This window comes from Manis javanica, chromosome 11 (assembly GCF_040802235.1).
Source record: "Manis javanica isolate MJ-LG chromosome 11, MJ_LKY, whole genome shotgun sequence".
NCBI lineage: Eukaryota > Metazoa > Chordata > Mammalia > Pholidota > Manidae > Manis > Manis javanica.
In genome coordinates this window covers 111,365,367-111,388,602 of record NC_133166.1, presented here as the reverse complement: position 1 = coordinate 111,388,602, position 23,236 = coordinate 111,365,367, and the positions used below count along the sequence as shown (strand labels likewise).

Genomic DNA, 23,236 nt, shown 5'->3' with positions numbered 1-23,236 from the left:
GGAGAGACGGGCTGTGTCTGTCCCCCAGTGGGACACTCTGGGGGAGGGGGACGCAGCCTTCAATGTGACACCAAACTGGGGAGACCAGATGGGATGGTAACAGGGGCGCTGGTAAAAGCCTAGATGGGAGGTCAAACTGGCACAGAAAGTGGGCCCAGCCCTGGAGCCCCCAGCTACAGCTCTGCAGGCAGCTCCCCAGCCTCTCCAGAGCCTTCCCTGGCCTTCCGAGCTCGCACATCTCAGTCTCCTGCACGGCAGCTGTGCCCCCGAGGCTCCTGCCCGCTCTCCTGGGCCCAGGCCTTCCTGGTGGAGCGCGCCTCAGCAGGCTGGGCAGTGTCCCCTCTCCTTTCCGGGACTGGCCGTCAGCTCCGCTTCCTGAGTGGCCATCAAGGGCCTGCCCTGCTCTCCCATACACTGCTCTCCTCTTTAAGGCCCTTTGGGGTCCCTCGCCCAGGAGGCGCAGACCCCTGTGGGCCCTCCCACGGTGCCTGACCCACGCTTCCTACACACGCAGGGAGCTCGGGGGCCTCCTTTCTGCTGCCTGCCCAGCAGATCTCACAGGCACCGTGTGGTCCCTCTTTCTCTTTCCGGGGATATGGAGACCCCGAGGGCAGGGCTGTCCCGACGCCCTGTGGGCCCTGAGCCTCTGGCTCAGTCCTCACTGAGTGAAAGGGTGGGTGCCGGGGCAGATGGGGGTGCAGGGATAGACGGGGCGCCACTGCAGGGAAAATCAAGTGTGACCAAACACATCCGCTTCGCAGCGTATTTGGAGGATTGCCCCTTAAACTCAGGATAACCTTTTAAGAAGAGGCTCTTCGTTAGAAGATACGTTTCTCCTTTGTTGCCAAATTTCAAACCAATGACCAATCTGGTCAACTTTTCCTTCAGACACACGTGAGCACAGAATGTTAACAGAGACGGGAACATGACTTCCGAGGGTGAAGGACGTGTGCTCCAGCGGCGTCTGCTTCCCACAGACGCGGGCTGCGCATCGGACTCACCCTTTTCTTTTCCTCTCGCTCTCTCAGTAGGGTTTCTCTGTCCCCCAGTTTGACCACAGTCGGTAATCCTGAAAAGCCAACAGCGTGTGAGATGAGGCTGAGGTCTGGACCCAGGGCCCAGCACAAGGCAAGGCAGGCCTGGCCTTCCAGCTCATACCAGCCGAACGTGAACTGACGCGGGAAGGCCTTGCCACTCATACCAGAAAACCCAGAAGTTATAAAATAGGGTACGTTAGCTGAGTGTTTAAAGTCACAATTTTACGTGCAGCCAGAACCCCTCCAAAGTTGGAAGACAAGCTGGGAAATGCACTGTCCACCCTATGACACAGACTGTCTCCCCAGGGGTGGTCGTAAGAACAGGTGGCCAGTGGCCCAGCAGAAATGCAGGCACTGGGCAATCAGACCACAGGGGCGGACACCCACACACCGTTCACACAGAGGAGGTGTCAGGGATGACGCCCGAGAAGGCAAAACTACAGGTCGCCCCCAGAGCCACGGGACACCGTGCTGGGATGGCCTCGGACACAGCTGGGGACTCATTGTGCGGCCTTTCCAAAAACAGCCCCCACCTCAAGAGACCTTCCCCATCCTTGCCCATCACGGCCGAGCACCCACCTTCGTGATCTTCAAGCCGCACCCCAAGCTCGGGCAGGATGTTGTCCCGCAGAGCGTCACTGAGCTCAAGGACCTCAGGGACTGTGGACAAAGAAAGGGGTTCAGCGCAAGAGACGCCCTGGGACCCACGGAATATTCGCCCTCGCAGGCCCTCTGGAGGGCAGCTGACGCCCAGACGCAGACGCCCCTGCCTCCCCAAGGAAGGCCTCCATCCACACACTGCCTCTGGACTCTGCTTGGAGGCAGGTGGTGTCCGAAGACGCACACAGGCTGGCCCGGGGATGCGGAGCAGGGCAAGTCAGGGCTGCCCAAAGCCAGGTGAGTGGCAGGCCCAGGGAAGCTAGCTGTCTCCTGCACAGAAACGGGGCTCAGAGACCACCCGAGCACCCTGGGCACTCACGGAGGTGCCCGGGAACGCTGAGCCCAGGATGGGCCCTGGCATAGCAAACCTGGAAGGGGCAGCTATGTCAGGCAGTCCAGGACCAAGGGACCCAAGGCTACACGTGCCCTGGGCCTCTGCCCCACGGTCACCCAGAAGTCCTGGCCTGGCTCCTCACAGGCCAGCCACAGTGGCCTCCTCCATCGGTCCTCAGGACTAAGCAGCCAGGCCCAGTACCCCTATGGCCCTGAGTGCCCACAGGCAAAAGGCAGAACCTTGCTGCAGTGAACGGTGTGGCTCTCCGGCACCAGAGGTGGGTTTGTCCTGCACAGCTGCCAATGTACTGACAGACACCAGCGTGGCAGGGCCGGAGGCCTGGGGAGCAAGGCCGGTCCCCCACTTCAGCGACATTCTGCTGTGGGCTTGGGCACCACGGTGGGCACAGAGCTCTCAGCCAGGCCTCACCCCAGCCCCGAGGGGGGTGCCCACCCAGAGCTGGGCCAGGAGGAGCAGAAGGCCCGGGGAGCCTGGGGGAAGCATGGTGCCTGGCTGGCCTGCCGGCTTTGACATCATTCTCCCAAGAAAGATGAGGAGGACAAAGCAGAGCAGGTGGGAGGAAGGTCGGTGCGGCCTCTGGCCTGTCCTGATTCTGGGTCTGGCACTTTGCCTGTTGGTGCCAGGGGCAGGGGGAATGGCCACTGGCTCGCGCCTGTCCTGGTCCTGTGAACCTGGGGAACTCCGGTGCACCTGGTCAGGGCAGGTGAGGCCCGGGAGCTCACCGGGAGCTGCAGCGCCCCTGTGACAGCGATGCAGGGCAGGCCCAGGACGCTGGGCGGCCACGCGGGCGCCACTCCCGGGAGGCTCACAGCCTGGGGATGCGCCGGGAGAGGCGATCCCACTGGCATTTGTGAGTGAAGAGCACATAGGGGCTCAGCCCCGCTACACACGCTCTTCCAGACTCCAGTGACTGCTTGTCCAGAAGCTCGAGCTCTGTGGGCCTTTCGCCATGTGGTCAGGGAAATTCAGCTTTGGGTAAGGACCAGGACAGCAGGGCGGCGGGCAGGGATGGCCACCAGTATCTCGGAGGCCAGCGGTCACGGCAGTGACATGGGGCTGGGCTGCCAGCCCCAAGGGCAGCTGGAATGGGCAGTAAGATGCCGCGAGTGGAAGCAGGCTCGTTGAAATGCCAGTCGTGGGTTCTGGTGACACGGGGACAAGGCACTGTCCCAGGCTCTTCTCTTTTGAAGCCAGGTCTCAACTGTCCCTTCCTTCCCGGCTCCCAGAAGGCTGCTCGGCATGGTCATCTGACTTGACCAAGCTGCCCACTGGCCCCAGCCTGTGCCGTGTCCATGTGGGGAAACCAGAGCGGGACCCGGGTGTCACTGGGCACATACGATGCCAACTGTCTCAGAAAGAAAGGTTCAACAGTATCCAACTGTGCAACAAAGACTTTTGTGGCTAGATGGGAGGGGGCACCTGCTGCCCCCCAAGCCCCCCAAGTCCGGAGCTCTGCCTCGCTCACTGCAGGCTCACCTCCTCTCATGGGCATTGCAGTCTGGCTCCGCCCGGGTGCCTGCCTATGCCGCACAGCCCGAGCCCAGGAGGTTCTGTGCACACTGGCTGCACCCGTGGGGAGCACTTGTCCCCAGACACTGAACGCCCACTCCCCTCACCCCTCACCTCCCTGCGCACTGGCCTCCACGCCCACCCCCTGCTCTGTCCCTTTCCACAGCACCAACCACAGCCCATGCGGCCATTCACTCATCCGTCCTACCTCCACTGTGCCCCGAGGGCCCAGACTGCTCCCTCCTTGCCCGCACCCCACAAGTCCACTCTCTGTTGAATGAATGAATGGTGATTCGCACATCTTGTGGATGTCCCAGCCCCCTACCCACTGGGGCAGCTAGCCCTGGGCAGGCTGTGCTTCCCCACGCTGGGGCAGTCCAGCCTCCCCACGCTGGGGCAGTCCAGCCTCCCCAGGCTGGGGCAGTCCAGCCTCCCCCAGGGCTAACAGAGCCACGCCCTTGACATTTGGACCCTCCCTCCAGGGCGTCACTTGCTGAGACACCTTCCCAGGGCCCTTAGGAGGCCTGCCAAGGGCAAGGACCTGAGCCAAGTGCCAGGCTGACAGCACGTTCCCGGGACAGAAAGTGGGCAGGTCAAGGCCATCACCAGTGCCCGAGGGCACCTGCAGGCGCATCTCCGCAGGCCCCTGCGTTCCTCTGGGCTGGGGCCCCCCAGGCTGAGCAGAGCGGCCAGCACAGCCCCTGAGAGACAGCTCAGCTCTCCCCAGGGCCTTCCTCTCGCACTTTTGGTCACCCTGTGGTGGCTTTCTTCTCCGCCCTCCTCCCAGCTGTATGTCTGACCAGAGTTCATGTCCTGAACAAATAAGGAACCCCTGCATTCGGCAACAAGACAAGCTACCCAACTCCAGGTGGGCAAAAGGCCTGAAGAGACATCTTGTCAGAGAAGATGCCCCCCTGGCAAGGTGGTCAGTGCCACTGGCCAGCAGGGAAACGCAAATCAAAGCCACAGTGAGATACCAGCTCACGCCCACCCAGACGTCACGACGACGACAGCAATGACTGAAGGAAACCAGCAAGAAGGAAGCGTCAGCGAGGGCAGGGAGCAACTGGAGCCGCGTGCATGGCCGGCAGGAATGTACAAAGGCACAGCCGCTGTGGGAAACAGTTTGGCGGGCCTTCAAAAGGTTAAACGTACGATTGGCACATGACTCCATAATTACCCAAATGAACCCAACACAGTGACTCATCCAGATGCTTATTCACAGCAGCACAGTAGCTAGAGGGTGGAGACACCCCAACTGCCCATCAATGGCTGGATGCATAAACAGAACGTGGTCTAGCCACACACGGAATACTATTCTGCCCTAAAAAGGAGTGAGGCCCTGACACACGCTGCAATGTGGATGACCCTGGAGAACATTCCGCTGGTCAAAGCCAGCAGACACAGAAACCACGAGCTGTCACGTACACAGAACATCCAGGACGAGTCTATCCACGGGAACACGGAGCAGAGAGGTGGCTGCCAGGGGCAGGGGGGATGAGAAGACCGCTGATGGGGACAGGGTATTACAGCAGCTGGTAGAAAAGTCTTGCAACTAGAAAGAGGTGGTGGTAGCATAGTAGTGTGAATGCACTTAGTCGTTCGCTTTAAAATGGCTAGTTTTGTGTTATCTGAACATCACCTCAACAAATCATTTCTTTATAAGAAGGAAAAATCCAGTTAGCTATTTTTGAAGAATTCAATTAATCAAATTTAACTATAGGGAAGAACACTGTCTCAGAAGAACTGTCACACCTTTGAAGGAGTGAGGTGGGGAGCCCGCTCAAGTTGGGGACAGAGGCTGAGGCCCACGGCCGGCCCACTCCACAGTGGTGTGGCTTTCCTGCCTGTCACATGGACACAAGCACAGCTGGGGCCTTGGCATTTCCCTGTTGCTTGTAAATCTGCCTTCCTGCCTGGCACGAGGCTCAGAGGCCCCGAGCTCCGGCCCACGAGCGATCGGGCATGCGGAGGGAGTACTGGAGACCAGGGCAGGAGTGGGTGTGGGGTGGGGCAGTGGGCAGGGGGACAGCACCTGCAGTTCACCAGAGAGCGGCTCAGGGACAGTGCAGGAGGTGGGGTCCACCCACAGGCGAGGGGATGCAGGAAACAGGCTCCATCCACTGGGGCACCACCCAGCTCCAAAGGGAGGGACCTAAGGGCACGGCATGAGGTGACATGAGCCAGACACAGAGGGACAGATGCTGCACAGTTCCACTCAGAGGAGGACCTGGAGCCATCAGATCCGTGGACACAGGAGCGGGTGGGGCGCCCGGGCTGGGAGGGGTGGGGGTGAGAGCTTCCGGTGACAGGGCTCCAGTCTGGGGAGACGGGGAGCTCTGGAGGCGGTAGGGGTGGCTACAGACCGCGTGAATGCACCTAATGCCACCGAGTGTGCCCTTAAATGGTTAAGATGGTAAATTATGTATTATGTACATTTTACCACAAAAGAAAAAGCTAAAGATGAGGGGAAACGGCCACCATCTCCCTGGCAGCAGAGGGGCTCCAGCCTCCCCACTCTGACCACAGGCACGTCCTGCCCTCTGGCCTCTCCCAAGCCTCCCTCTGCTGGCCCACAGCCCACGCCCCTCCTGGCCAGGCCTGGGCTCTCCAGCCAGGACTGCAGGCATTCAGGGACCTGCTTCCCGCTTGCCTGCCAGCGCAGCACCTGGCCCAGGCGGGGCAGAGAGCGGGTACCCGGCCAGCACAGCTGGAGAGTGCACCCAGGGCCCATCCCGAGCCCCTCACCAGGTCCTCCTGGCTCCACAGTCCACCTGTGGCCATGTGACAGCCAGGCAGCAGTGACAGTGAGTAATTAACGTGAAGCCATGGGCAGGGATGGCAGGGGACGGAGTAGAAACAAGTGTGAGAAGCCACCTTCGGCCCTGGGGGGGCCCCCGTCTGCAGGGCCCCTGGTCTCAGCTCACGGTCCAAGCTTTAGGACAGGAGAATGTGGCACGTGGCAAAGCAGGTAGGACAGTAATTACCGTGGCCCCAACGTGGGCCCCCATGGCTCTTGGTCCATGTGCCTGAGCAACAAACAAGGCGGCAGAAAGAAACCACAGCCACGAGAAGAGCAAGCCAACCTGCTCCGAGCCGATGCCAGCCGCCGGCACTGCTGTCACGTGCTGCCTGGTCAGCACCACCGTGCATGGCCTCCCATGCCTCCATCTATCCAGCACCTGCCACGAAGGGTGCTGCATGGCCAGCAGGCAGAGATGCCCAGGCTGACCCCGAGAATGGGCATCTCTAAGCCCAAAACCCCACCGATGTCAAGCAGCCACACCTCAGCAGAGGCTTTCTTCAGTTGAACGGTGAGCAGGTCAGGTGCCCAAGAGATAGGGCCATGCTTATGTAGCGAGGCCCTACAGCCCCACGCCCCCCCCAGCCCCACCATGAGATACAGGCTCCTGTCCACGAGGCCCACGGTGAGACCGCCCAGCCACCCGCAGCCGCGGTGCTCACCTGTGCTCGGGGACTCCTCCTCCTGGCCCCATATCCCTGTCCTCCTCTCTGCCATCACTGGAACAGGCCCAGACCCACTCCCAGCCTGCAACTGGCCAGCCTGCTGCAGCGACCCCAGCACTCCCTGACGGCCCCATTGGGCTCTCTGCCGGCCCATCCCCTGGCTGGCCCAAGGTCCACTCCATAGGGACAGCAACTGGACAAACGCCAGGTACTTCTCATCACAGAGAGGTCTGGGGAGGGTGCACGGCACAGTGGGTGACGGGCGGCATTTGGGTCAGACTGCTGGTGGGGGTTGTGACCCCTGGCAGGGCCTCTAACTAATCAAAAATCAAAACTCTGCATTCCACCTCTGTGACATTGTGAGGGTTCAGTGAGGGGTCATGAGAAAAACAGCTGGACCAGGGCCTGGCATGTTCCAAGTTCAACCCACGTTGACCACCAGCTCAGCCCTTACAAAGCATGACGCGGACCGCCTGCCTGATGCTGACAACTTCAACACTGCCTAGAAGATGAAGCCAGCACATTCTGTCCTTGAGCACAGGGGAGAGTGTGAGTGTTGGCAGGGGAAGGGCTAGGTGGGTACAGAGAGGGAGGCATTATGGGGTGATCCCCCCCAAGCTCAAACCCCTAGCAGAACAACTGTCTGGGCGCTTGGGCTCCCCACTCAGCACAGCTCGCCCCCAGAAGTAAGAACAAGGCCGTCTCCTAGCCCTTCACCTGTGGGCTCACAGAGAGCAGAAATGCTCCCAAAGTGCAGACAGGCCAGGCTGGTGGCTCAGAGGGCAGGCGGGCTGCCATTCCACTCAAATAGCAACAGGCAGGGGACCCGCCTCACCCACGGGCCCTTGGAGCCCCACCCAGCTGTCCTGCACTGCAGGACATTTATGGCTGCCACAACGTGGGGAGAGGGGTCTGGGGGAGGAGCAGTCTAGCGCCAGAGGCCAGGGATGCTACATGCCCAGGACAGTCCCCACGGGCAGGAGCAGCCGGGCCGAAGGAGCCAGGAGTGGGGCAGCTGCCCCCTGAACGGCGGTCTCACCTTGCTGCTCTCGGGCAATCCTCCTCACACCTTCTCTGAATTCCGACAGCACCTGGAGGTATGGCATGACCGTGGCCTCGAGCTGCGGAGGGAAGGGTTTCATTCACTGAGAGACAAGCCCCTGACTGCATTCAGAGCTACAGAGTTCAGCATACGCGCTGCAGGGCTGGCCTGCCATGCTGCTGGTGGGCACCCTCCTGTGACCAGCGTCCCAGAGCCCGGACCTGCTCCTCCCTAACCCCCAGTCCCCAGGGTGGGGGGGGGTGGTGAGCAACAGCGACCCTGGGCGCCCGGCCCAGGCAAGGCAGGGCAGACAGAGCGGGGACGCTCCCCCCCTTTTGCAGGTGAGGGCCATTCACCTGAACTCACATGAGGCGCCCCGTCTTAGGTCAGACAGTTGTTCAAAAACTCATCATTGTGATTCCGCGTGGGCGTTCCCAGAACGGACTTTCTCTGAGGGGCCTGGCGCCCTTCCTCCGGGCTGGGGCCTTATCAACACCGAGGCCGGCACCGCGGAGCCAGGCCATACGTGGTTTGACCCGTGGCCACACACACACATTTAAGATTAACTATTTCTGTGGACTGTCTACCATCCCACGCACACTCACGACCACTCTACAGTTAATGACCTGCAGTGAGCCTGCTGGAAAGGGGAGCAGAGGGCGGGCTCCAGACTAGAGGAATAATGATTGCGTGAAGAATCTTTTCTGTTACAGCAGTGTTTTCCAGGGGCTCTCAGCAGGGTCTGCCCTGCATCGTGATCACATTACTTGGCAGCTCAACAGACAAATATCAAGCAGATGTAAAAGCTGCCCAGGCCAACGAGCCCTCCGGTGGCCTGACCCTCCTTGGGCCAGTGCTGCACTGGGCTGAGCTGACACATCCTGGCAGGGGAGGGACCAGATCGGCACCCCCAGTGGTCCCACTGACCACCTCAGTGTGTGCTGTGTGGTTAACTCAATGCTGAGGTGCTGCAAGGCTCCGGGGCTGCCTCTCTGCTCCTAGAATAATCTGGTTTGGAGGTTAATCCACGAATGTCAAACAGTGCCAATGCAGGCCCTGCCCGTGCTCACCTACCACCTCTCCCGTGGCTGCCAACTCCAGCGAGCTGCCTTTAGAGGCCCCCCAAGGCTGCAACTACAGCCGCTTCAAGGCCCCCACCAACCACCGTGGCATTAACATTAAGAGTGTTTTTTAAGTTCAAAAAACACTGCATCTAACTTGAGTGTTTTTTTCTCTAAGAAAATAAATATCCAGTACCACCTGCACAAGCGAACAAAGAGGCTGTGTGGGTTTCCTTTCTAAAAAGCTCCAAAGGGGTTCACGCATGGCAAAGTCTAGAAAGTACCACAGTACCACCCGGCTCCCGGGTAGCAGAGGCCCTGGGGACTCAGGTGTGGGGCTCTGGCAGGCCTTCTCACACCAACTGTTTTCTCTCGGAAAGTCGGCTCTTAGGGGAAACACCTACAGACTCACCCGCAGGAGGCGACTCTTCACCCTGTCCATCCTGGCAAGCAGGACTTCAGGAACGTTTGGCCCTTTTACTTTGCACTTGCCTGTTTTAATTTAAATAACTACTTAACAGGCATGCTAATCAAACCATTACAGAGAACTCCAGACCAGCAGAGGGGGAGACACGTCCGAGGTGAACCTGGGTGTGCACGTTCCCCATGACGGTCGCCCCACAGCAGAGCGCCCACAGGCCAACTGGGGGGAAGGGGCCAACACTCACTGACGAATTTTCTCACATGCACAGGCCTGTCACAGATGGTTCCATGTGGTACGAGCGCCTGGGGTGAGCAGGCAAGAGCCACGGAGCCACGCCAGTGGCCTGGTGCCAGAGGGTTCAGGCTCATCCTAGCTAGCCTGGCCTTGGCTAAGGGGCAGCTGACCACGGTCAATTCTCCCAGCTGGCCCGGGCATGAGCCAAGGCTCCATCTGAAGGGTGCTGTGGGTGGGACCTAACGGTGGTCTCCTATGTCCACAGGGTTGACCCAGGAGGATTTGGAAGGGGAAGGAAGCAGGGGTGGAAGGCAGGAGGGTGCCCCTCGCACAGGGCACCAGGTCCCAGGGGTTGGGCAACCCCAATGGACCCAGCAGGGAGAGTCTCTTGGGCCCAGTGTGATCTACTCACGTTCGGGCTGGTTCCAGGTCCCCTCACTGGGAAGCCCAGGGAGCTTTCCTCTTCTATGGCCCCGAAGACCTAGGGACAGAAACAAAGGTGCAGGCTGAAGAGGGCCTGAAGGGCGACACAGACCCACTGCTGCACGCAGCACGGTGGGAGAGGTGGAGAGAGCAGCTCCAAGAGCCCCGTCGGCCCCAGGACGCAGCCTGGCTCCTGCTGCCCCCTCCAGCCCGAGGCCCGAGGCCGCTGGGCAGCCGGGAGCAGGGCGCGGGGCGGGCAGCTGAGCCTCAGGTGCTGCCCACACGCAAAGACCTGGAACCCGCCAACACAGAGGCTCACAGTGAACGACCCACAGGGCGGGGGTTCCAGGTTACGGCCACTTGTTTTGCTTTTCAAACCTCAAGATGGGAGGAAAAGGCTGAGACAAGAGGTGAAAGCCGAGCGAGGCGAGCTGTGTGCGTCTGGTCTCCAGCAGAGGAGCGCAGCAGATGCCGAGGACAGAGCGCTTCTTGGCCTCCAGAGCTGTGCTGCTGGGCGCGCTGCTGTGCCCCGAGCCGGCAGTCACCGTGGGCACCCAGCACCACGCCCAGGCCTACCTTCAGCATGTGGGTGAGGTACTGCGCGATGCTCTGCAGCACAGCACGGTTAGGCCGCCTTCTCGCGGCCTTCCGGGCCGCCATGTAGAGGTTGCACTGGCCCACCAGGGCCCGCATTTCTTCCAAGACAGTGCGCGTGTCAATGTTGTCACACAGGGCTTCATGCACTGCCATCTTCTTGTTGTAGAAGCTGGCCAAGGGGAGAACAGGATGTCACTGAGAGACTGGCCGCACAGCCCGAGAGCCAGAGCGTTTTCCACCAGCAGGTGCAGCACATTCTGAGGGCGGTTTTGCACAGACAGACGGGAGATGCCCAGCCCCCTGCCCACTGGTGGGTGCAACAGTACACAGGTGCGCTTGCAAAGCCCGGGCAGAGGCCCTGACTCACCACTTATTCAGCACCACCTCTTCATCTTCCCACTTCTCAAACTGACCGGTCACATCAACAGGAGCTCGAAGGATGTCTTTCACATTTAAGAAAAACTCCTAAAGGAGAAAGTTCAGTTCACAAGCACTTAGACACTCTTCGTCCAGGGCAGGGCTGGTACAGAGCTGTTTTGCTGAACACCTTTCCTCCAGGCTAAGCCTGAAACCACAGTGCACGACACTGCAGAGTGGGAAGAAGGGAGGTGGAGGCCTTTTCTCCCACCCAGAAGCGTGTGGCCCTGGAGATGCTGCTTCAGCAGATAGCGTGTGTCTCGGCACCACAGGCCCTGCGCAGACAATGCCACCCTGGCCTCCAGAGAGTTACCCACTGCTTCAGGAAGTGGCCCTGAGTTGGTTTCCCCACCAGAATTTAGTTGCTCGCCTGCATCCTGTTCTCTACCAGGAAACGGGAAGCAGTTAATGCCTCCCATCACAGGGAACCAGAGGGGCCCACGGGGCGGGCAGTGGCCCCTCTGCCAGTCTCTGGAGAGGATGTGGGACTCACGTTCATGAGCTTCTCATACTGAAGCGCAGACTCCATGGTGTTGCTCGAATAGTCCAGCGTGTCCTTCCAGGAGTGCATGAGGAAGGCCAGCCTCAGCTGCCGCGCTAGCGGGGGGAACAGTACAGCGGCTCCAGCGCCCCTGCAGCTACAGGCCCCGCACCCCACAGAAGAAATGCCTGGGTCTCTGCACGAGGCCCGTGCCTACCTGAATGCTTCTTCAAGGCATCTTTAATGGTGATGAAGTTTTTGAGTGATTTGGACATTTTGCAGCCTGCGATCGTCAGGTGGCCCGTGTGCAGGAAGTACCTGACCCAGCAGTCATTTTCAAAGTAGGCCTGTGGGGAGATGGGGGCGGCCAGCCACAATTGGTGACGAGGTGCCTCTGCCATCCTGGGTGGGGGGCCCCTGGCTGCTGGGTGGGCACTGTCGGAGCGGGGGCGCTCCTTTGCTGGCGGGGTAGCTATGGCCCAGAGGAACTACCTTGGGTCATTGAGCCAGGCGCTAACAACTGGTCCAAACACAGGTCTGTTGCCAAAGGCCAGGCTGTTAATGTGGGAAATAATTAGAGCTCCCAGGGTAAATCACTAGAGTTCACATTCTGCCAACAGAACCCTGATGGTTAGTCAGGGTCTACTCAGACAGCACCTCGCCAACATCCTGACCTCCTGCACCTCCAGAGGGAATGCCAGGCCCGCCCACCTGAGACAGCCACCCCAGCCCCAGCCTACCTCTGACTGCGCCAGCTCATTATCATGGTGGGGGAACCGGAGGTCGAAGCCTCCTCCGTGAATGTCCATCGAGGCTCCAAGGAGGGTGCTTGCCATGGCAGAGCATTCGATGTGCCACCCTGGGCGCCCCTAGGAACCCAAACCACCCAGTGACTGACCAGCCCCCTTCCCAAGGCTCTGGGCTGTCAGGACAACGGTCACAGGGAAGGTCAGAAGGTGGACTCGTCCCGAGGAGCCAGAGACCGTCAGGATGGAGGGTCTAGTCTGCCTGCACCCCCAGCTGCAGACTGGAAGTCAGAGGCCCCGGAAGGGAGGTGAAGGGCATGAAGGCCCGCGGGGCTGTAGCATCCGGTCCCGGGGGGCTGAGGGTACTGGTACGCCACGCCAGCGAGGGGCTCTCCCCGTGACGGAGTCCCACCTCCAGCCAGTCCCCGGCCCTCTCGGGGCTCACCCTTCCCCAGGGGCACGGCCAGGATGGCTCCCCCGGCTTGGAGGCTTTCCACAGGGCGAAGTCGCTGGGGGACCGCTTCTCACTCAGGCGGTCTGCCGAGATGCTCAGGTCTCCTGCAGAACAAGAGACGGGATACTCAGCACTCCTGGACGGGCGGACTCACGCCTCACGCGGGGCCGTCTTGGGGGGCCTCCTGGTCGATCCCTGGACACATTTCCGCTTGTCACCGTGGTCCCACATGCCGTCAGGTCCACCACAGCCAGACTGGAGTGCTTCCCTCGTCCAGTACGGAACCCTGTCTACACGCTCACGAGCAGAGTCTGAAGGCACAACGCGTGGGCCTGGGCCACACCTGCCATCACCTCGCCCCCACCCCCCACCCCCGTCTTCCTGCTGCCACACCTTGTCTGGGATGAGGTGGGGCTAGGCCTAAGGCGTGAGGCAGCCATGGGGCACCGGGTGGGGGCAGCCTGGGCACCTGGGCCCAGGCAGGGGGGACCTTGCTCTACGGCCTGCACGCCGCTCTGCCGGGGGCCTGGGAGGTTTGCAGATACACTGGCTGCCGTGTGGGGTTTCAGGGCCTGGAGGTGGGCCTGGAGCACTCCAGTTCCCCCCATGTTCACAAAGGAGCTCAGGGGAAGAAGGCTGAGGGGCAGTCTCTGAAAGCCAAGAGCAGAAGGGGGCGCCGCTCCTCCAGGGGCGAGGTCAGTGCTGGGCAAGACCCCCCAGAGAGGCCTGGGGGGAAGCCTGTCTGTGTCTGGAGGAGTGATGGGAAATAACCTTGGTCGGCACAGACTACTCTAGACCCCACGCAGGACCTAGGGAGCACGCTAGCAGCTGTGGGGCCCCTTCCTGGGGCGGGGGCTCTGTGCTCCCTTCCCTTAGGGGAGCTTGGGACAGGAAGGACACATGAGTGTCCAGCAGGGTCCCGATGAGTGGCCACATCCAGGTGATAAATCAGATTACAGACCTCTGCTGCCCTGAGAACACAGGAGGGAAGAAGGCAGTGCTGAAGGCCTTCTGGACACAACTTCATGGCTAAGAAACAGGCACTAATGCAGGGTGCTCAGAAGATACAAGGAAGAGCCAGGAGAGAATCCCACAGTCAGGGACGTGGGGTGATGACCGGCCGTGTTCTGGCATTTTTATCGGCAGGTCTGTGTGTGCTTCCATCTGTGCAAGCGGAACGTGGCTGTCCGACCGACAGGACCAGCTGCACGCCAGCCGTGTGCGCCCAGAGCCGCCGCACTGCAACTGGCCACTGCGACTGGCCACTGCGACTGGCCACTGTGACTGGCCACGGAGGTCTCTCTCACCCCTTACTCGACAGGCAATTACATTTAGGCTCTTAATTTTTCCTTATTGTGAACACAGTTACTCGTGAATATATTAGACTTTCTGAAAAGTTTAAAGTTTTGCCACAGAGAAAAGAGGGTCTTCCCCCTCGTCCCCACCCCATCCCCCCAAACAAATGCCCTCACCTGTGACCCTTGCAACCTGCTCCAGAGTTTTAGTTAAGGGAACTACGTCACACCACCCCTTCGGCTCTCCTCCCGGCGCCGTTTCTCATCACCCCTGATGCCCTGTTCTGCCACTCGGAGCAAGCAGGCTGCCCCCCACCGCTGCCCTGCCCTTCCAGGAGAGCCCCACGTGGGGCGAGAGCCAACGCTTCCCGGATGGGGTGTCCTGGGCTGAGGGCGACCCCTGGGGTGGAAGTGGGGATGTCTCTAAAGGGAGGGCAGGCCCATTCCTATATGGTTTTACCTTAGGTTCTGATATTTCTAAAGAGCCCTAAAGGGAAATTATTTGATCAAAATGCATAAACATTTTTATGGCCAACCGCCCTCCAGTAACACCAGCTGGCTGAGAGCGAACCCTGTGCCACAGGGCTGCCGGCTTGGGGGGTGGCCCCCGGATCCACTGAGGGAGCAAGAATGGAGGCAGCACGTCTGAGACGGTCCGGACAAAGGCTCGCACCCACACTTCAGACACCCGGACCGAGCTGGGCACGAGGCCACTGTCAGACATGGTCGCCCACCACCATCAGAAAACAGCCGCTCTGAGTTGTGACCTGGGCATTTAATGGTGTGACAGCCCTACTCGCACCCGGAGGCCGGGCACGTGGACCAGGCCGCACTGAGGGTGTCCGCCACAAGGGCCTGCCTGGCTTTAGCATCTGAGTTTGAGCCCACAAAAATGAGTGGCTCCTGCCCGGACGACCTGTAACAGCTGGTGCTGCGATCCGGCGTTCTCCCTCCTACCCACTCGTGACCCAGGGTGGGAGACTGGCCTTCCCCAGCTCGTCGCACCCCGTTCGAGGGCTGGGAAGTGAGCAACTTCATGACGTGGTGCCTTAAATCAAAACAGCCTGGGGTTTCACTCCCCATGCTGACCCCATGGGGGTGGCTTGTGCCGTTTGCTCAGCAGGTCATAACCTGCATATTCCTAACACCCCCAAGCTGCAGACTCCCCGACACAGACTCACACACAGCGCCCACAGCCCACTGACCCTCAGGTGCCCTCAGTGCCAAGAGATCAACAAACGCCAACCATGTACCAAGGCCCAGGCTTTGCTGTTCTTCTCAAGGTGGTATGTTTGCTGATTCTTTTTGTTTCTTAAGAAATAACCCATCTCACGGACCTAAGCTCAAAAATTTCCAAATGCCTTTGGGTGGAAAAGCACGGCTCCCTGAGCCTGGGTGACACAGGTGCGGCACGCGAGGGGCACGGCGCCTGGCTTGACTCACCTTCTCCCTCCTGCAGGGCTCTCTGGTCCCCAACAGCCTCAGGCACCAGCTTCCCGTACGAGTGCCCCTCACTAGAAGCAAACTTCACCGTGTCAAAGTAGATGGACCCGTTGGAAGCATAGCTGGAGAGCAAAAAAGAAACTGAGGGACGGTGTGACAGATCCTGAAAAGCATCTCTCCCAGAGCAGTCCACAGCTGCTCCTTGGGATGGCAGCCCGAAGCCCACCGCCCGCCCAGGGTGCAGCGGGCCGCAGTCTGCCCCGACCTCTGCTCCTGCCCTGAGTCGGCTCTGGCTCGGCCATCTGGCAGCTGTGACGCGGCCGTTCAACTCCATGGCCACTGTGTGGGCTGAGCAGGGATGTGACAAGGACACCTCACACCAAGTGTCCCTCCCCAGGCAGCGTGGCCCTCCTCCCTGCCCCTGGCCTTGGTGACGGTGCGATGCTGTGTGCCACACCCTCACCTCCCTGTCTTCCCACCTGCGTGGCCCAGCCAGGCCTCTCTGCCTCCCAGACACACTCCAGACTACTCCAGCCCAGAATGACCTGTCTTCTCTCACCTGGGCCGCCCTGGTCACTCAGTTTGGCACACAATCTTATGTAGCAGTGGCGTGCCATACAGGAGAGAACAGGCATCATCCCTTCTAAGAGCCTCCCACTCTGGCCTGTGCCAGGACTCTGGCCCCTCACTGTGCTCAGTGCACACACCTGCCTCCAGCCTGCCCCTACCTCACCTCCCCTGCAAGGTGGAAAAGCATCTCTCCCAGAGCAGGGCACAGCAGACGGGTGCCAGGCACCTGTTTATGCCTCCATTTGTTGGTTATTTGTGAAACTGCTGCCTTTGGAGACGTGGAACGTGGTTCCTGCAGTCAGAGTGCTGGTGTGGTGAACCCAGGGCAGGGGCAGCGTGTAGAATGGCAGCTGGTGAGGGGGACACTGCATGAAACCAGCCTGCCCTGGCACACGACACGCCTGCCTGTCAGGGCCGACATCACCAGGACCTGGCAGTGTCCGTGCTCAGCGGCAGGCTGCTCTGGGCCCTGGGGCTCACGGTCTTAGCTGTGAGCTTCTGGGGGACCGTGGCCAGCTGCTCACTAGCACATCCTGACGCATCCTCACCATGGTCCCCAGGGCAGGCCAGGAACCTCTGCAGAGGGGCCAGCCACACCCATGCACCCTCAGCTCGGCCCTGAGCCACAGGAGTAAGTTTGTTGGGGCTTTGGGGAACAGCCCACACCCCCTCTTGCTCTTCCTTCCTGCCTTGAACAAGGCGGAGTTGTCTGGACGGCTAAATACTTGTATAAATGGGAAGCAATACCGAGGGAAGCCCAGAGGGCTCACCTGCAAAGCAAACCTGGAGCTGAGAACTGAGTGGCACAGAGGCAAGAGGCCTACGGTGAGGGTGGGCCTGAGTGGGGGCTGCTGATGTGTTGTGGCCCCCAGAGTCCTGTGTTGGGGTCCTGACCCCCAGCACCTCAGAATGTGCATGTATTTGGAGACAGGGTCTTTATGGAGGTGATTAAGGTAAAGGAGGTCATAGGGTGGCCCTGATCCAGCAGCATGACTGTCCCCATAAGAGGAGGTCAGGACATGGAAGGCGACATAAGGGACATGTGTACACAGTGACAAACGTGCAGCGTCGGCAAGAAGCCGGCCATCTTCAAGCCAGGGCGAGGGGCCCCAGAGGAACCAGAGCTGCAACAGACACATTCCTGCTGCTGAAGCCCCCAGCCCCCGGCACTTCGTGACAGCACCAGGGCACTAACCCTGAGCAGCACCACAGCCCCTGCTCCAGGCCCGCTCAGAGGCGGGAGCAGCTCTCTTTGGAAAACCGTCCCCACTTTCCGGAGCGTGCTGCCCTGGGGAGGGCCCTGTGCTTACCCGTAACCGTTGTCTACAATCTTCTGGACGAAGCTCACGATCTCGGGCACGTACTCACTAACTCGGGTTAAGACGTCGGGAGGGAGAACCTGCAAGGACAGACACGTCCTGGTTCTTCCCTCTGGAATGCCAGCCTCCTCTGGGCATGCTCCCAGGGTGAGCCGTAGAGCCCCTCGTGCCCCCCAACTCCCATTTTAACCTGGAGTCAGCTTGCTAAACGAGGCCCCTCAGTGACCGGGGCCCTTGGCCTGGGAGAGCAAGCACAGGACCCCACGCGACACTCACGTTCAGGGCCTCCATGTCCTTGTGGAACTCCCCTTCCCAGAACTTGGGCAGCTGGGAGAAGATGGAATTGTCAGTCACCTCACTGCCAAGTGTGGAGTCCAGCCAGTCAGAAAGCAAATCCTTGGCTTCTTCCAACAATACCTGCAGAGAAAGACACAGAATATCCATAAGTGTGCCAGCTTCATAGGGTTGCATCTAGTGCATCCACGCATCAGTCCAGGCCTTGAATCCAAAGGCATGCTGAGCACAGCCGGGTCCGCGAGGAGCTACCATCTCCCAGGCAGCAAAGCCCCCACAGATGGCTCAGCACCCCGTGCTCAGGAGCTCTGACAACTGTGCTGGGAGGGCCAGGGTGTTGAAGAGTGTGCATGGGGTGGCACCCACAGCCCGGACACGGGGCACATAAAGAACATTCCCAGCAGACGTCGGCTGGCACTTAGGAGACAGGCAGAGCCCAGCCCTAGAGGATGATCTCAAAGGCACACCACCCTGGTCAGGTGCTACTGACGGGAGACGCTGGTCCCATGTCACACATGACACACAGTGTCAGTTATGAGACACGTTCTGTCGCCATCTGACACTCACATCACGTCAGGCAGAAGGGAAGTCCACCTGTGACATTATGTGATGGTGTCAGGGCCGTGGCCTGAGCCTCACAGGCCAGGAGACCCTGGAGGCCTGCCTCAGAGGGGTCCAGTATCTTCAGCATGTTAACTGGAACAGTGACAGGGACATGGGGCCAGACAGTCCGCAGTCCACCGGTGAGGAGGGAGGCAAAGAAACAGGGTGGAGGGAGGAAGCGCAGGAGGAGTGGGCATGGAAAACCGTGAGCACACAGGGTGGGCGTGTGCAGATGCACGAGGTTGACCAGGCAGGATTGCCAGGACAACCCACCAACAGCCCCCAGAGAGGACAGACCGGCCAGCACGCTGCTAGGCCCACAGGTGGCTGCAGATCTGCAGGGACCAGCCAGGCGCCCAGTGTGCAGGCAAGCAGAAAGGGGGGGAGGCTCCCCGGGCCTGCTGCCAGACTGCCCAAGCAGAGGGCACAAAGCTCCCAAGGTGGCACCCCTGGCCTCAGGGAGGCGGATGGCCTCTCCACGAAGGCATCTGCACTTCCAGCCCACAGGATGGACACAGATCACAACAGCAGAACAATGAGATCCTAATCAAGGCCACAAAACCCGAGGAAAGGAGCACTTGTCTGCGCGACAAGCCAGGGACCCACTGGCAAGGGCCTGGACACAGAAGGGACGGGCGCTCAGTGCTCAAGGCAGTGAGGACGGAGCCTGAGACAAGCGGCTCTGCGGGCTTGAGAAGGGCAGCGACTGCCGCTCTGTGGACTGTCGACTGGCGGAGCAGGACGCCACACGGGCAGGTGAGACAGCTGGAGGGGGAGCTAGGGGACAGGGAGACAGCCCCACAGGGTCGCCGACAGCAAGAGCCAAGGAGGAAGACACGAGTGCGGCTGGGAGACACGAGACAGGAGGTGTGACTGGAGTTCCGTGGGGAGGAGAGGAAGCAGAGGGGATGCCCAATGGCACACCTGCGAAGTTTCTAGAAAGGACGCAACAATCCACAGACACGGGAAGCACAGAAAATGTCCAAATAAGACCCTTAAGATGTCTTAGAGGGAGAGCAGAAAACTAGAGAATATTTTTATAATAAGCCAGACAGAAGAAACATTTACCTACAAAAGAAAGGCAGCCCCAAGGGCAGAAGTCTCCTCACAACTGTGGAACAGCCCGAGGTGCTCAGAGAAAACGCCCGAGAGCCTTCACCGTGTGACCAGCAAAGCCAAGTCTACAAACACAGGGAATAAGACCTTCTGGAGATTCAACAGCCGGCTTTCCCACCAGTACCTCTAACACAGTGGCTCTAAAGCTGCCTGATGGCCAGACTCGCTGCAGGTGCCGTGCGGACCACCAGGCCCTCCCCGCAGGTCCCCACTCATCCTCCAGGGGACCCTCAGCTCAGGGTGTGGCTGGCTGACATTCAAATCTGGTACACCCCCAGCTCAGGGGGACCAAAGGGTGGTCTGACAACCTGCGGCACATGCTCCTAGGAGTTTGTTGGAAACACAGACTCTTAGGCCACAGCCGCACTGACCAGACTCTTGGGGGAACCAGCAAGTCCCCAGGATGCAGGCGTTGCCAAGTCCCAAGGCACTGCCAACTGACATGGCTCCCCTAAGGACAGACATCTAGTCATGACACCGAACTGGCAGGGCTTTAAAATGAGACTGAAAACACCGGGTAACAGCAGCATTACAGGAAATCAGGGGAGCAGGAAGTCAAGCCCAGTGCCCTACACTCCTTATAAGGCCTGGGAAAGGGGACAATGGCCTAATTAGTCACTAAGTTAATGCACATGGCACAGGATCAGCAGTCAGCAGGAGAGGAGCAGAAACAGAGACATCGGAACTTGTCAAAGCGAGGCAGTCATGGCCCACAGCAAAAGCCAGGAGTGGGGAGACCCAGGTGAGGGGACAGCAAGATGACAGGGCAAGGCCGTGAGGGGAGTGGGCCCAGCCCCCCAGGTAAGACAGAGACCGAAGACTGGATTTCAGGTAAGGCCTCCAGCCACGTGGTGATGACAAGGGCCAGGGCAGAGGAGATGGGGTGCAGACCTGGTACAGGAGCTCACTTTCCCTGGGAAAGGCAGCTGGGTGCCAGAGTGGAGGGCTGGCAGGGTCCCGGATTTGTGCAGACCACCACGGGCTGGGGGGCACTCATGAACGTTACTTGGGATAGAGCGGGCCTTGGCACGCGGAAGGATGCAGCTCACCACGGTGATTGCCATTCTAAGCTTGACCATCCCAATCAAATAGCCTCAAAACATGTGAATAAAAAAGTAACAGAGCAGGGAGAAACGGGCAACTCCATCATTTTAACTCACCAGGGGGAAGTTGTTTTTTTTTTTTTCTTACAAACTCTTTATGAATAGGTAAGCCAGCAAAATAAAGTTGGCAGATACACAAGTTATTAGCAACATCGCCAACACGCTTGACTTACTGGACAGCTTGTAGACTTTTGCACCAATTAGAGGATACAACACCTTCTCAAGCACAAGAGGACAGCTCCAGAACCTGACCACACAGCAGGCGAGGCACGAGTCTGCCCTTCACGGAGCCAGCGGGGTGGGCCATGTTCGCTGACCGCAGGGCAACGCAGTTGTAAGTGAAAGAGAACAGGTTAATCTGGAAGACGCCATCTCTTTGGCAATCTGAAGCATTACTTCTAGATGATTTGTGGGTTTAAAAAAATAAATCGAAATGGAAATATTGTTCAGAAGTGAATGATGTCAATGTACGAGAAGGCAGCAGAAAGGACACTTTGAGGAGAATGTATGGCCTTAAATGCTCAAGCCGGAAAATGAGCTAAATGACAAAGATGTGAGAGAAAAAAGAATATGCCCCAAGAGAAAAGGAAACAATAAAGATGGAGCAACATTTGACGGAAGAGAGACTTCTGGTTCCAGTCTCACACATGAGGAGTGCGGGAGTCGCCTCCTCGTCCTAGTAAGTAAGAGGCGGAACAGACTCAAAGACGAATGACTCTCCCTGGGTCTATCAGAGAAGAGAGGCCACAGGGAAGCTGCTGCCCAGAGGAGAGCGAGATGGATACAGAGGACCCCAACCTACGGGGCAGGAACCAATGTGGGGGACCGGTGCCCCTCCGACCCTGGTCTGGGGATGATCAATTGTGGGGGTGGATGCGCCTGAGATGGAAACTCCAGGGGCCTGGGAATTTCTGTGCAAGTCCCACACTCTTCCGTGACTGACCTTCAGTAGCTCCACCAGTCTCTCTCGGTAAGTACAGGAGAAACCCCCACCCACCCCACCACCATGTGCTTGGGGGTTGAGGGTGGGAACCACATGGCAGCTACTCTGAAACACGCCAAAGCACCTCGTCCTTCCCGGCTCACCTGCCAGGGCTCACCGGCACCTACAGAGCCTGGGAATGCCCGTCTCCTGCCCCGCTAGGCCTCCCGTCCCACCCACGGGAGGGGAACACCTGAGACACTCTTGACACGCAAAGCCCAGAGGCAGAAGTCCTGGGCGACCCCTCCCTGCCCGCGCACGCCCACGTGGCAGAGGCCGCTGAGAGCGGTGCCCTTCCCTCGGGACAGCAGGCCCAGCTGGCGAGAAAAAGCTGTGAGGTGGACCAAAGGCCAGCGCGATTTGGAGAGAGTGAGTGCGCCACAGCCCCACGCGGCAGGGCTCATCGGCCCGGGAATTTCACACGGTGATCGACCTGCTAAGGGCTCCAGCGGGTGGGTGAGGTCGGCAGCAATGAGAGCAGGTGCTGGGGAAGCCGCTGCAGGGGACAGGAAGCACGTGGCTGGACAGCAGGAAGTAATCGTTGGCCTGAGGCTTCTCAACAAAATCTCCCAAACCAAAAAGCCAAGTCTTTGTTATCAAAGACTGAAACACACAGAACAGAACAGAGCGTCCAAGGGTTGTGGGACAACCACAATGGGGAACACGCCCGGGGGGTGGGGGGGGCACGCGCACGGTTGCTCAGCTCCAGCGGTGGCCCGTGGGGGGGCGCTGCTGTCAACACGGACCACCTCGGGGGCTATAGCGGCCCAGAGGCCAGAGGAAGGGGGCACGGCCCAGGGAAAGGCCCCATAGCCCGTTTCGACTCCAGCCTCTTGCTCCCCCTTCTCTGGGTGCTGCCCCTCACAAATCCGGGGGGAGGACACTGGATGGCCTTGGACAACTTGGAGAGATGGCTGCTCCCCCCACATCCCCCGTGTGCCTCCTGTTTACTGGGAGCAGAGGCGGAGTAGGGCCAGGACCTGGGGGCAGGGCGGCCAGGATGGGAGGGCACCTGGCAGTGTTGCAGGCAAAGACCCAGGACCACACGTGTGTGCGGCGAGCCGCATGGACACGCAGGGCTGGCAGACATGGTCAACTCTCACCTCCACACAGCTGTCGTTGCCCTCTGCGGTGAGGCCCGCCTCCATGGCTCTCTGCAGCGGCTCTGCGGCGAGCTCCACTGTGCGCTGAATGCGTTCCAGCATCTGCTTTTTGGCAGGGTCCATGGTCTCGCTCAATTTTGCTGAAAACAGCTACAAGCACAAGGAGAAGGCAAACCCGTCGGCTGCTGCCCAGCAAACCCGCTTGCAGCCTGACCGAGCAAGGGAGGCTGGCGTCTCCCACTGCCACCTGGGTCCTTCAGGTGCTGTCCAGGCTTCGCCTCCAGAGGCAGGAGGGAGCTGAGACAAAGGCCCTGGCCTGGGCAGTCTCTGTCGTGGGCCTCCGTGTCTCCGGTGTAAAGTGGGCATGAGAAGTGTTCCTAAGGCCGTGCTAGGGATTACACAAGGTGACAGGCATCCTTGGAGACTTAGAGGGCCTCCCTCGTGAAGGTGCCACAGCCTGGTGGGCCCTCCCACCGTTGCCCAAAGACTGCTAATCTCTA

At 59.8% G+C, this 23,236-nt stretch overlaps 1 protein-coding gene across 3 annotated transcripts in view; it reads right to left on the bottom strand.

Annotated features, from left to right (window-relative positions):
• Positions 1-23,236, bottom strand: part of CARS1 (cysteinyl-tRNA synthetase 1) — a 44,715-nt gene that overhangs the window by 5,733 nt on the left and 15,746 nt on the right. For all 3 annotated transcript variants that reach the window (XR_012123037.1, XM_073217316.1, XM_073217317.1), the window contains 14 exons: positions 22,737-22,886; positions 17,812-17,952; positions 17,527-17,615; positions 15,647-15,768; positions 12,900-13,012; positions 12,449-12,577; positions 11,926-12,055; positions 11,721-11,824; positions 11,178-11,275; positions 10,790-10,979; positions 10,203-10,271; positions 8,069-8,150; positions 1,617-1,697; positions 1,002-1,069 (listed from right to left, as the gene is read on the bottom strand). Coding sequence is in view for 2 of the 3 variants with exons in the window: in XM_073217316.1 (XP_073073417.1) it covers positions 1,002-1,069; positions 1,617-1,697; positions 8,069-8,150; positions 10,203-10,271; positions 10,790-10,979; positions 11,178-11,275; positions 11,721-11,824; positions 11,926-12,055; positions 12,449-12,577; positions 12,900-13,012; positions 15,647-15,768; positions 17,527-17,615; positions 17,812-17,952; positions 22,737-22,886 (1,566 nt within the window). In the remaining variant the exon portion in view is untranslated. The remainder of the gene's footprint in view (positions 1-1,001; positions 1,070-1,616; positions 1,698-8,068; positions 8,151-10,202; positions 10,272-10,789; positions 10,980-11,177; positions 11,276-11,720; positions 11,825-11,925; positions 12,056-12,448; positions 12,578-12,899; positions 13,013-15,646; positions 15,769-17,526; positions 17,616-17,811; positions 17,953-22,736; positions 22,887-23,236) is intronic.